This window comes from Mustelus asterias, chromosome 16, assembly GCF_964213995.1.
Source record: "Mustelus asterias chromosome 16, sMusAst1.hap1.1, whole genome shotgun sequence".
Lineage (NCBI taxonomy): Eukaryota > Metazoa > Chordata > Chondrichthyes > Carcharhiniformes > Triakidae > Mustelus > Mustelus asterias.
Window position 1 is genome coordinate 64821367 of NC_135816.1, and position 13240 is coordinate 64834606.

The 13240-nt window shown below is 44.7% G+C and overlaps 1 protein-coding gene across 1 annotated transcript in view; it reads left to right on the forward strand.

Moving 5' to 3' along the window:
* LOC144505513 (shootin-1-like) overlaps nt 1-13240 on the forward strand; it is a 141271-nt gene that overhangs the window by 96580 nt on the left and 31451 nt on the right. The window contains exons 6-8 of the mRNA XM_078231636.1: nt 575-656; nt 3895-3989; nt 12117-12263. Of these exons, the coding sequence (XP_078087762.1) occupies nt 575-656; nt 3895-3989; nt 12117-12263 (324 nt within the window). The remainder of the gene's footprint in view (nt 1-574; nt 657-3894; nt 3990-12116; nt 12264-13240) is intronic.

The window sequence follows — 13240 nt, forward strand, 5'->3', positions numbered from 1 at the left end:
CATCTTTCTAACTGAATGTCAATTCCCAAAGGTAGGAGAGTCTAAAACTAGAGGGCATAGGTTTAAGGTGAGAGTGGAGAGATACAAAAGTGTCCAGAGGGGCAATTTTTTCACACAAAGGGTGGTGAGTGTCTGGAACAAACTGCCAGAGGTAGTAGTAGAGGCGGGTACAATATTGTCTTTTAAAAAGCATTTGGATAGTTACATGGGTATGATGGATATAGAGGGATATGGGCCTAATGCGGGCAATTGGGATTAGCTTAGGGGTTTCAAAAAGAAAGGGCGGCATGGACAAGTTGGGCTGAAGGGCCTGTTTCCATGCTGTAAACCTCGAAGACTATGACTCTATGACTATAAAAACAAACGAGAATTTGGAGTATTAAGATTGGATGCTTGTCATTCAGAGTGACATCATGTCACTCTGTGTACCAATATGCATCAATGCATTAATGATCTGTATCAGGACCTGGTTCATGGTAGCTCAATGCTGTCGGGATAGGACATCTACAAACTCTGGAGATGGGTAATTCAAAACTAATGTTGTGACCTTTTTCTGTGTGTGCAATGTTTTCAGCTGGAGAGGGAACAGGCTGAAATGACTGAACTACAGAAAGTGCTCGACAAACAAACAAACACCATAAAAAGTTTCAACAGAGGTGAGTTCAAACATAATTGTCGCTGTTCTAGAGAATGGCCTTCATATTTAAATGAACCTGTTTGTAACACTCATCTGTCATTGTATTGGTAAACTACCCGACTTCCTTGATGCAATTTGTAGCTCCTAGTATCCATAGTTTGCTAGATAGGGAATGGATGAATTATTTAAGATGACTTGCTCCAGGATTTAAAAAATAAAATGAAGTGATCCTTCTCAGAAGCACGTGGAATAAGAAAAGGAATAGCAGTCAGGCTTTAAGAGGTTGAAGCAAGGTCCCTTTGCTGTTTCTTGACAATCTCATAGCTTCGGGGCTCTGAACTGTGCACAAAAACTAAAGGTTCCCCATATCCTTTTGCAGACTGACGTTGGGGTTCGGGTGGTGGGGGGTGGGGGGGGGGTGGGGGGAGTGGTGGGGGATGGAGTTCAGGGCGTGAATGGTGAATGGTTGGCAGAGCAAATCTCACATGTGACTTGAAAGGCAAAGCATACTGCAAGAGTGAGTTCAGGGGCTGTGGACAAAGGCAGCAGGGAAAGAAAGCCAATCTGTGAGGAAAATGTAAGAAGGGCAATTAGCAAACACGTGACAGACAAGCAGCCTCAATTGCACTATTAAAGTCCAAATCATAAACCATGTCATCTGGCCGACTGCTATATGTCCCCTGACAAATTTGCTCTTAAGAATGGATAGAGATTTTGACACTTACTGGTCATGTTCTGGGAATAGCGCCATTATCCAGGGAAATCTACCGATTCCTCCATCTGGACTCTGCTGGGAAACCAGCAGACTCCTTGTGGAAATCTCAGCCCTTGAACAAATACAGAATGTGGAATTGAAATATCTTTTTTCGATGATTCTTCATTTCTATGAAGTTTTAATCTAAAACAAGTCCAGATAAAATGAACGATTGAAACATTTGCAGTGTTTTAAAAAGATAGTGAAATATTACCTAATCGCAGCAATACCCTGATCTAGGGCGGCACGGTGACACAGTGATTAGCACTGCTGCCTCTCAGTGCCAGGGATCTGGGTTCGATTCCCGGCTTGGGTGACTGCCTGTGCGGAGTCTGCATGTTTTCCCCGTGTCTGTATGGGTTTCCTCCAGGTGCTCCAGTTTCTTCCCACAGTCCGAAAGATATGCTGGTTAGGTGTGTTGGCCTTGCTAAATTCTCCCTCAGTGTACCCAAACAGTATGGCAACTAGGGGATTTTCACAGTAACTTCATTGCAGTGTGAATGTAAGCCTACTTGTGACTAATAAATAAACTTTAACTTTTTACCTTGGTACCAGGCACTGTTGGGGACTGACTGCTATCCACGCAGTCAGTGAACAGTCCTAGTAGCGCTGCTGAGACTAAACCCAAACCCATGACCTCTACCATCTAGAAGGACAAAAAAGCAGAAACCTGGGAACACCACCACCTGGAGGTTCCCCTCCAAGTCACTCACCATCCTGACTTAGAAACATATCGCCATTGCTTCACTGTCGCTGGGTCAAAATCCTGGAACTTGCTCCCTAACACCAAGGACTGCAGTGGTTCAAGAAGACAGCTCACCACCACCTTCTGAAGGGAAGCTAGGGCAATAAATGCTGGCCCTGCCAGTGATGCCCACGACCCATAAATGAATAAAACAAAATTAAAGTACTCTGTCGGCCATTTGAAGATCTCGGAGATGGAACTTCTTCTAAATTGGAGAGTGGGGTGGGATTGCAGTGGTGGCAGAGGTCTCCCCTCAAGCCAACTAACAGGCTGATGACCATAAAATCACTGCAGGGCAATCCAGCCAAGTAGAGGTGAGCTCGCCCCTGCTTTTCATCCTGGAACCGAGGCTACTGTCTCCGCATAAAAGTCAAAACGATTGCGTGTACTTGCATTGCAAAGAGGTGAACTGGAAGCTGTGCTAGTTAATAAATTAGTATGAGCATTTGGTTCGAGTTCTGATTACTAAGCTGAATGCTCACATACTATTCTGTATTCTTTGAATGAAATACCTGGGGCAATATTCTATTTTTTATGGGGCTCTGGAGGCCTAATAAATTTATTTACCAGTTAGTGAGAAAAGGGCATAAATTATTTTAACAAGGTTGGTCTGGTAAATCCATGATCAGACACTGGCATTATTGTCCTAATTGTCCAAGCAAAGCATTTTCTTTCAATACAACAATCACTACACTTCAGAAGTACTTCATTGCCTGTGAAGTGCTTTTCACTGTCCTGAGGTTATGAAAGATGCTTTGTAAATGTAAGATTTGCTTCCTCCTTTAATTGTGTCTATGGGTTGCAAGCCCACTTCTACCATTGCAACTCTTAATATTTTATTCATGGTCAAGTGGCAACAAGAAAATTGTCAAAGAATTTCTTACATTATTTTTTCTAAAAGCTACATGAAACTAAAACAAATCTCAGAATATGGGGTAGGTCATTTATGACTGAGAATAGGAGGAATTTCTTTACTCCCAGAGTGGTAAATCTTTGGAATTTTCTACCCCTGAGGGCTGTGAAAGGAAGATAGCGATAGTATAGTAGAGTGTGGGATCTGTCAAGACAGCACAGCAGAATAGAGTTACCTGGCCTTAGGGACAAATCATACCAGAGGATGGAGTCCTCTCTCATGCAAAATCATCGAACAGCCAGGTAGTAAGTATGTAGGAACTGGGGATCTGCCCCAAGACAGCCTTGGCTGCTATTCCCTGTACCTCATTTCTCTTTATCAATAAATACCTTTAATTCCTAATGAAGCCCAAAGTGTCTTGACATCGCTGAGAGGTGCCACACTATTACAGATAGGTTTCTAGATAGTAAAGACATCAAGGGATATGTGGATAGTGCGGGGAAATGGCACTGAGGAAAAAGAACAGGCATGATCCAACTGAATGTTGAAGCAGGCTCAAGGGGCCAAATGGTTTCCTCCTGCTCCTATTTTCTATGCTCCTGGGGAACACATTAAATTAAATTTTAAAAAGCTGTGAAAATTATTTTAATATCAATCCAAATTTTCAATGTAAAATTCAAAACTTTCCAGGTAAGGGAGGAATGTGCACCCACCCCTCCTGGAAAGCACAACGCAGACTGGAGCAGAATTTGGAAGGAGTATGTGCAATTTTAGAATTGACTTTTAATGATCCATAAGGATTTGCTTCCTTCCGTGCAAACCTCTGCCTTCCTGTCCCAAACCCCCACCTTACACTTAGAATTTTGTTAACAATCTATAAGTGACTGTAATATTTCCTGACCTAGTTTCCATGATGGCAACTCAGGAGTATGAGGATCTTAGACAACAGCTAGACTTGGAACAGAGCCTAAGGCAGAAGGCCGAATCCTTTGCTCATGAGGTACGTGTACGAGGGCACTCTGTAAGTAGTCTGCACCAGGGAAGGTTAAGTGACTTTTGTTGAAACATTGCTATTGCGAGTGTTATTCTTTTATTAAATATTCTTGCCTGAACCCATTTAAACATTAAGTATTTATCATATATCTGATCAGAGAATATTGATGTTGTTGGTTCTCCAGCTGCACAATGTTTGAATCACCAGTATAGCACTGTTCTACTGAATGAATGTGCCATCGCTGACCCTTTCAGTAATGGAGATTGCAGTCAATTCCACTTCAACTCATAACTGAAATATTATTGCAACAGTTATTATAGCATATTTCCACATACACTATCTGTAACTATTGGAGAGTGCAAGAAGACACCGATAGTATTTAAAACATATACACACAGCAAAGTGTGGGCGGTTCTGTACTCAGTCCCACATTAACCCACTATATACACAAGACCCTGATACTACACCTCCCCCCAGCGTTTTATCCCATGGATGTAGAGTTACTTTAGTTAACTTAAAGTTTTGCATTGTTATAAGTCTTACCTTATTGTTACAATCTTGATGTTATTCCAGTAGTAATATTAACAACATTTTCATTACCTCATCATACATTTTCAAGTCCTTGAAGTTAGAGGTTTAGGTTGTCCGGAGGCCTTATAACACTTCCAGATCTCATTCGCTGTTCTGTTGAAAGAGTGGCAGGCTCTGTTGGTTCCGGTTCTTGTTATTGGCTCAGAGGTTGGACTGGCACCTGGGTGTCCTCTCATTCTTTTCTTCCATTGCTTTATGCTGAACCAGGCCTGGTCAGTTTGGCTGTTGTGTTATCTATGGTTGCTGTTACTCTTGATCATTTCTTGTGGGGTGGACGAACATGATATTCGTTTCCTTGGAGCTGCTTTTTCCTCTTCCATCTCTGTGTGGGCCGTCTCAAAACCTCTGAGGTTGAGGAAGAGCATTTCTGTGGTGAGGAGATGGTTTATTGGTATGCTCACTTCTCCTTTTTGCTGTCGATGACGAGAGCTGGCTCCATGTTCCAGCATCTATTGTGGTTGTGGCATGCTGTCTGGAAGTTGCAGTGTGGGCACAGTGGCTACTGTCTCAACCAGTATTGGAGTTAGGGTAGAGGCTTCTCAGACTGCTGATCAATCTCTGCTACCACTTCCATCTTGTGGGCAGTATGTTCGTCTGACCATTTGGGCTTTCCAGAACCTGGAATGATAATGGACAAACCTGCTCCACAAAGGGAGAACAGAGCTCGAAGGTGAACTCCGAGTCTGAATATCTTTCAGGGTGGAATTCTCTGTTTTTGAGACTAAGCAAGGTGGCAGGTGGCTCTGGTGATGTCTTCCCATTGGCTACAATGGCAGGATCCCACTCCAGATTCTGCACTTGGAACATTATTAATTATACACAGGCGAATTCCCCTCCGAATCTCCTGGTGGGCCAGCAGCTGATTCGTCCGTCTGCTAGTCCAGCACACTCATTTCACTCTCTCCAGCCCACCTGTCTTCCCCAGACCGTGCAGGATGTCCAGAACCCAAAGGAAAAAGGCAAGGAGCCTCAGGAAGAAATCTGTTCCTTGATTCAACCACTCACCTTGAGCCCTCCACCTGCGAGGCCTCCATGCCCCACCCACTGAATTTGGAGTCTTTATGCATCCCCTTCCAGTAATACATGTGCTATCCCTTTGACTCCCTTGTTTGCGAGCTTTTCATGCAGCCTTGTTGGGGTCCTGCCTCTGTCACCCCAGTCTTCCCTCTGTCTTCCATTGTTCATCATCTTCATCCACCTCCTTGCCCCTCTGCCTGACATCGTGAACCCCCGCCATTCCCCCCACCTCCTTGCACAGCCCTCCTTCCACATTGCCCCCCTTTGTCTTTGTCATGCTAACTGTTTTAATGAGCATTCATAAGATGCAAATGGCCGTCACACCACCAGCCAATGGGAAGGCTGACCTTCTATTAACCTATCATTAGGAACATTGCAATGCGATTTTATGGCGCAGGTTTCTGACTTGTCCAATGTCTAGGCAGCATATTCAAACACACATCTTAGTCCCCACACATCTTTTTGAACTTTACTTCAGCCCTGACATTTCATCTGCCCTGGATCATAGAAACCCTACAGTGCAGAAGGGGAGGCCATTCGGCCCATCGAGTCTGCACCGACCACAATCCCACCCATACCCTACCCCCATATCCCTACATATTTACCCGCTAATCCCTCAAACCTACGCATCTCGGGACTCTAAGGGGCAATTTTTAGCATGACCAATCAACCTAACCCGCACATCTTTGGATCAATGGTTGCAGCTCAAAGGTAAAAGGCACCTGGCCAAGGGGCCTGCCTGCCCACCAAAAAACTAGATGGGCGATGTAAAGTTCGATTGGCCCTTTAATGGGCTAAATTGCTTGCTTGATTGTCGGTGGGCGTGCTTGCTCTTTTCATGCCCACCAATTGAAACATCGCGCAAGTGCTTGATGATGTCAGGACGCGTGACTGACGTCTTCTCGCACAATTTCATGCGCTTCTGGGCTGGGCATGTGTCCACCTGAGCAACATAAAAATTCAGACTATCAGCTCTGAAGCTGGGAGGAAGTGGGTTGTTTAATAGGAAAGAACTGTATCATAAAGGCCTAGTTTCGGGAGCAGTTCGGAGGAGGAGGAGCAGTCTCTGGGTGAGTATAAAAACCTAACGGTAACTTCCTGTTTTCCACTTTTTCTTTCTTCAAAAGTGACGTCAGAGGGAAGCTGTGATCTGATTGGTTGATAGCAAATCTGCCCCAAATTTAAAAAAAACACAGCTAAACTCATAAACTTAAATTAAACTAATTAATTAATTAGAGATGGCTGGTCAGGTGATGTGCTTGAGCTGCTTGATGTGGGAGCTGGCAGATCCCATTGCGAGCAACAGCGACCACATCCGCAGTAAGTGTTGGCTGCTTGAAAAACTCCGGCTCAGAGTTGATGAGCTGGAGTCTGAGCTTCAAACACTGAGGCACATCCGGGAGGGGGAGACTTACCTGGACACTGTGTTTCAGGAGGCAGTCACACCTGTCAGAGTAAATAGTTTAAATCCTGCCAGTGGCCAGGGACAGCAGGGTGTGACTGCAAGTCAGGCGGGTAAAGGGAACCAGCAGTCAGGAACTCAGGAGCCTCAGCCCTTGACCCTGTCCAACAGGTACGAGGCACTTGCTCCCTGTGTGGATGGCAAACAGGGCTGCAGGAAGGATGAGTCAGCTGACCAAGGCACCATGGTTCAGCAGGCCATTCAAGGGGAGGAAGTAAATAGGCAAGTTGTAGTTGTAGGGGATTCTATTATCAGGGGGATAGATAGGATCCTTTGTGAGCAGGATAGAGTGTCCCGCATGGTATGTTGCCTGCCCGGTGCTAGGGTGCGGGACATCTCTGACCGGCTTGAAAGGATACTGGAGAGGGAGGGGGAGGATCCAGTTGTTGTGGTCCATGTTGGTACCAACAACATAGGCAAGTCTAGGAAAGAGGACCTGTTTAGAGATTATAAAGAGCTAGGATTCAAATTAAAAAACAGGTCCTCAAGGGTCATAATCTCCGGATTACTGCCCGAGCCACGTGCAAATTGGCATAGGGAGGCAAGAATAAGGGAAGTTAACACGTGGCTGAAAGAGTGGTGTGGGAAAGAAGGGTTCTTTTTCATGGGACACTGGCATCAGTTTTGGGGCAGGGGGGACCTATACCGTTGGGATGGTCTCCACCTGGACCGAGCTGGGATCAGTGTTCTGGCGAAGAGAGTAAATGGGGTGGTCAATAGGACTTTAAACTAGAGATTGGGGGGGAAGGGAAAGTCAGGGAACCAAGAGGTGAAGGAATCAGTGGGAAGCGTAGCTGCTTAGGATTACAAAAAATCACGAAAAGACAGCACTCAGGAGAGGTTACGATAGTCCCCATCTCACAAAATATGACACAGTGTCTGGAAAGGCTCAGTAGACCAAGGTCCACCACACTACGAAAACAAAAAGGGACGGTCAATAGGGAATTAAAGGTGCTATATTTAAATGCCCGCAGTGTCCGGAACAAGATAGATGAGCTTGTGGCCCAGATTGTGACTGGCAGGTATGATGTGGTAGGCATCACAGAGACGTGGTTGCAGGGGGTTCAGGACTGGCAGTTAAACATCCAGGGATTCACAACCTATCGAAAAGACAGAGGGGTGGGTAGAGGGGGCGGGGTTGCCTTGTTAATTAGAAATGAAATTAAATCAATAGCACTAAACGACATAGGGTCAGACGATGTGGAGTCTGTGTGGGTAGAGTTGAGGAACCACAAAGGCAAAAAAACCATAATGGGAGTTATGTACAGGCCTCCTGACAGTGGTCAGGACCAGGGGCACAAAATGCACCACGAAATAGAAAGGGCATGTCAGAAAGGCAAGGTCACAGTGATCATGGGGGATTTCAATATGCAGGTGGACTGGGTAAATAATGTTGCCAGTGGACCCAAAGAAAGGGAATTCATTGAATGTTTACAGGATGGCTTTTTGGAACAGCTTGTGATGGAGCCCACGAGGGAACAGGCTATTCTGGACTTAGTGTTATGTAATGAGCCAGACGTGATAAAAGATCTTAAAGTAAGGGAACACTTAGGAAGCAGTGATCATAATATGGTAGAATTCAGTCTGCAATTTGAAAGAAGGAAGGCAGAATCAGATGTGAAGGTTCTACAGTTAAATAAAGGTAATTACAGGCGCATGAGGGAGGAACTGACAAAAATCGACTGGAAGCAGAGCCTAATGGGAAAGACAGTAGAACAGCAATGGCAGGAGTTTCTGGGAGTAATTGAGGACACAGTGCAGAGGTTCATCCCAAACAAAAGAAAGGTTATCAGAGGGGGGATTAGGCAGCCATGGCTGACAAAGGAAGTCAGGGAATGCATCAAGGCAAAAGAGAGAGCCTATAATGTGGCAAAGAGTAGTGGGAAGTCAGAAGATTGGGAAGGCTATAAAAACAAACAGAGGATAACAAAGAGAGAAATAAGGAAGGAGAGGATCAAATATGAAGGTAGGCTAGCCAGTAACATTAGGATTGATAGTAAAAGTTTCTTTAAATACATTAAAAACAAACGGGAGGCAAAAGTAGACATTGGGCCGCTCCAAAATGACGCTGGTAATCTAGTGATGGGAGACAAGGAAATAGCTGAGGAACTTAATAAGTACTTTGCGTCAGTCTTCACAGTAGAAGACATGAGTAATATCCCAACAATTCAGGAAAGTCAGGGGGCAGAGTTGAATATGGTTGCCATCACAAAGGAGAAAGTGCTAGAGAAACTAAAAGGTCTGAAAATTGATAAATCTCCGGGCCCAGATGGGCTACATCCTAGAGTTCTAAAGGAGATAGCTGAAGAAATAGTGGAGGCGTTAGTTATGATCTTTCAAAAGTCACTGGAGTCAGGGAAAGTCCCAGAGGATTGGAAAATCGCTGTTGTAACCCCACTGTTCAAGAAGGGAACAAGAAAAAAGATGGAAAATTATAGGCCAATTAGCCTAACCTCAGTTGTTGGCAAAATTCTAGAATCCATCGTTAAGGATGAGATTTCTAAATTCTTGGAAGTGCAGGGTCGGATTAAGACAAGTCAGCATGGATTTAGTAAGGGGAGGTCGTGCCTGACAAACCTGTTAGAGTTCTTTGAAGAGATAACAAATAGGTTAGACCAAGGAGAGCCAATGGATGTTATCTATCTTGACTTCCAAAAGGCCTTTGACAAGGTGCCTCACGGGAGACTGCTGAGTAAAATAAGGGCCCATGGTATTCGAGGCAAGGTACTAACATGGATTGACGATTGGCTGTCAGACAGAAGGCAGAGAGTTGGGATAAAAGGTTCTTTCTCAGAATGGCAACCGGTGACAAGTGGTGTCCCGCAGGGTTCAGTGTTGGGGCCACAGCTGTTCTCTTTATATATTAACGATCTAGATGACGGGACTGGGAGCATTCTGGCCAAGTTTGCCGATGATACAAAGATAGGTGGAGGGGCAGGTAGTATTGAGGAGGTGGGGAGGCTGCAGAAAGATTTAGACAGTTTAGGAGAGTGGTCCAAGAAGTGGCTGATGAAATTCAACGTGGGCAAGTGCGAGGTCGTACACTTTGGAAAAAAGAATAGGGGCATGGACTATTTTCTAAACGGTGACAAAATTCATAATGCTAAAGTGCAAAGGGACTTGGGAGTCCTAGTCCAGGATTCTCTAAAGGTAAACTTGCAGGTTGAGTCCGTAATTAAGAAAGCAAATGTAATGTTGTCATTTATCTCAAGAGGCTTGGAATACAAAAGCAGGGATGTACTTCTGAGGCTTTATAAAGCACTGGTTAGGCCCCATTTGGAGTACTGTGAGCAATTTTGGGCCCCACACCTCAGGAAGGACATACTGGCACTGGAGCGGGTCCAGCGGAGATTCACACGGATGATCCCAGGAATGGTAGGCCTGACATACGATGAACGTCTGAGGATCGCGGGATTATATTCATTGGAGTTTAGGAGGTTGAGGGGAGATCTGATAGAAACTTACAAGATAATGAACGGCTTAGATAGGATGGACGTAGGGAAGTTGTTTCCATTAACAGGGGAGACTAGGACGCGGGGGCACAGCCTTAGAATAAAAGGGAGTCACTTTAGAACAGAGATGAGGAGAAATTTCTTCAGCCAGAGAGTGGTGGGTCTGTGGAATTCATTGCCACAGAGGGCTGTGGAGGCCGAGACGTTGAGCGTCTTCAAGACAGAAATTGATAAATTCTTGATTTCTCGAGGAATTAAGGGCTATGGGGAGAGAGCGGGTAAATGGAGTTGAAATCAACCATGATTGAATGGTGGAGTGGACTCGATGGGCCGAATGGCCTTACTTCCGCTCCTATGTCTTATGGTCTTATGGTCTTATAATAAAAATTGTAGTGTTAATTATTTACTATCTCTCAAAGATGTTATGTGTCCATTGTATTCCATTTTGTGGTTGCCTTTACTTGTATAGAACGTTGAGAGAAGTGGTATCTTTTACAGGTTAAGTAAAGATTTGAATAATGTGTTCTATCTGGAAATGTTTGCTTTGCATCAGGAAAGAGTTCAGGGCACAAGACACTGGACTGTACCAGTTGATTCAGGTTTTTCATTTCTTTATTGTCCCGAAGTACACAGGGGACTGACTCCCTGTGTACCCAACTATACACTCTTGGACTAGTTAGTGGGTAATGGGTAATGACAGTTTATCTCAAGTGCAAGGTCTCCTCTGCTGAACAACCTCATCTTCATCTCGATGTTGTCACTCTGTGGTTTTCTACGAATCATCTGTTTCCGGGACAGTAAGAGGCGAAAGAATGAAGGTATGGCTCAAGGATGGATGTCCCGTTGATTATGGGTTAATATCCACTGCAGAATTCTTTCCTTTGTATTGAAATCCTATGATAGGAAGAGGGAATGATGCAAGTACTGAGTCCTCCACAATCATCCTTAATCCTTCATCACCTTCTATATTGGAAATCTTTGACTCACCATCACCTCATACGGAATTTCTACATTTCCCCCATTGCTGAAACTGTTTCCAAGGAGTCTGTTTTCCTCTTGTGTATTAAACATTTACTTTTCTTTCAACAGTTATAAACTTTAGGATTTACATCTGAAGGCTTATCGAACACAACTTACACATTGCTGGACAAGATAGCAAATGGTTATCATCTGATAGAAGCTCTTTCTTTCATCTATTGCTTCCTTTGTATTTCTGTGTGCCACCATCTTTCTGTTTTATTCTTCCTGCTTTGATTATTGCTCTGTATCGTTACTCCTCCCTGTGTCCTTGAAAACTCATCAACAATTTCCTACTTTAAATCCTTCTTTCCAAAGTCTCCAGGCTTGCAGGTCCCCCTACTTTTCTCTTCCTCTCATTTACTGCAAGCTTTTAAAGCAAAGCTTAGTGATTTAGTGCTTTCCTGGCTTACTTCTCCTTGGCCTTCACCCAGGTTTCTCAGTGAAGACAAATGTTAAGGCTGAAAGTGGGGTTGGGCTGGGCTGGGAGGGGAGCAGTGGGGGAGCAGTGGGGAGGGGGAGGGGGGGTGCGGGGGGTGGTGATGAAGACTCACTGACCAGTTTTACTATTGTTGTATTTTGACTCTGTTGCAGATGCTGATTAAGCAGAAAGAGGTGAACCGGCAGAGTGCAATCCTACTGCAGCAGGTAGATCCCAACATACAGCTGCTCAAAGCACTGGAGGAGGTCGCCACCATCACCAAGACCCTGGAGGAAGAAAGGCTCCAGCATCAAATAAAGGTAATGATGAAGGTTCCGATCGTAATGTCGCTGTTTTCTTTAGTGTGGCTGGTGGGCAGGGGGAGTTTGGGGAGAGGTGGTGGGCGGAGTGGGGTACTCTGATCTGCAGCTAAGGAAATTCCCTCATCATTAAGTGATATCAGAATTGGAAAGCAACTTCAGGAGCACCCTATTCATTCCATATTGTTATCCTGCTGGCTAAATGACCGGACTCACTCACACTGTTTACATGGTCTTGTGTAGCAACATACATCAAAATTTGTGGAGTTATTTGTGTTTCCATAAATAAAAATGAGCGATGGAAGCTCCTTCAACGGGCACGACTAGTGAGGGCATCAAGGATGGTTCAAGACCATGCCCCCACCAGCCCTTCCCCCATCCAAACAGAGCAATGTTATAACAACCAGACAATCTGCTTTGGCAATGTTAGCTGAGGGATGAACATTGGTCAAAGTGCCAGAACAAACTTCTGTACTTTTCTTGAACGTGGCGCCATGGGATCTTTTACATTTACCAAGGGAGGGCCAATGAGTCTTCAGTTTAACATCACTTCCAAAAGACTGCACCCCTGACAAATCCACTAAGTACACTAGATGGAATTCTAGCCCTACACCCCCCACCCCTCCTCCCACCCCTTCACCCAAACCCTCTGCCCATACCCAGGGCAGTTCTGGTTTTAACAGATGTAGATTGGAGAAGTGGCAAACAGCTCTCACAAGCTGTGTCGGTCTTTAAAATACTTTAAGGAGCTTCCATGTATTTAATGTATTTTTAACATCCGGAGATCGGTTTCCTGGACCTCTGGAAAGCCGGCAGATAAAAGGAGGCATTAAATGCCAGATCAATCAGGTAAGTGCCTTCTTAGCACTGCTTATAGACTAGATGGAACAAGAATGTTTATTCTAGCCCGACAAGCCAATATGTAAATTGGCACAACACTCTGCAGCCCTCCCCCTGCCACATGATTGTCTAAATCC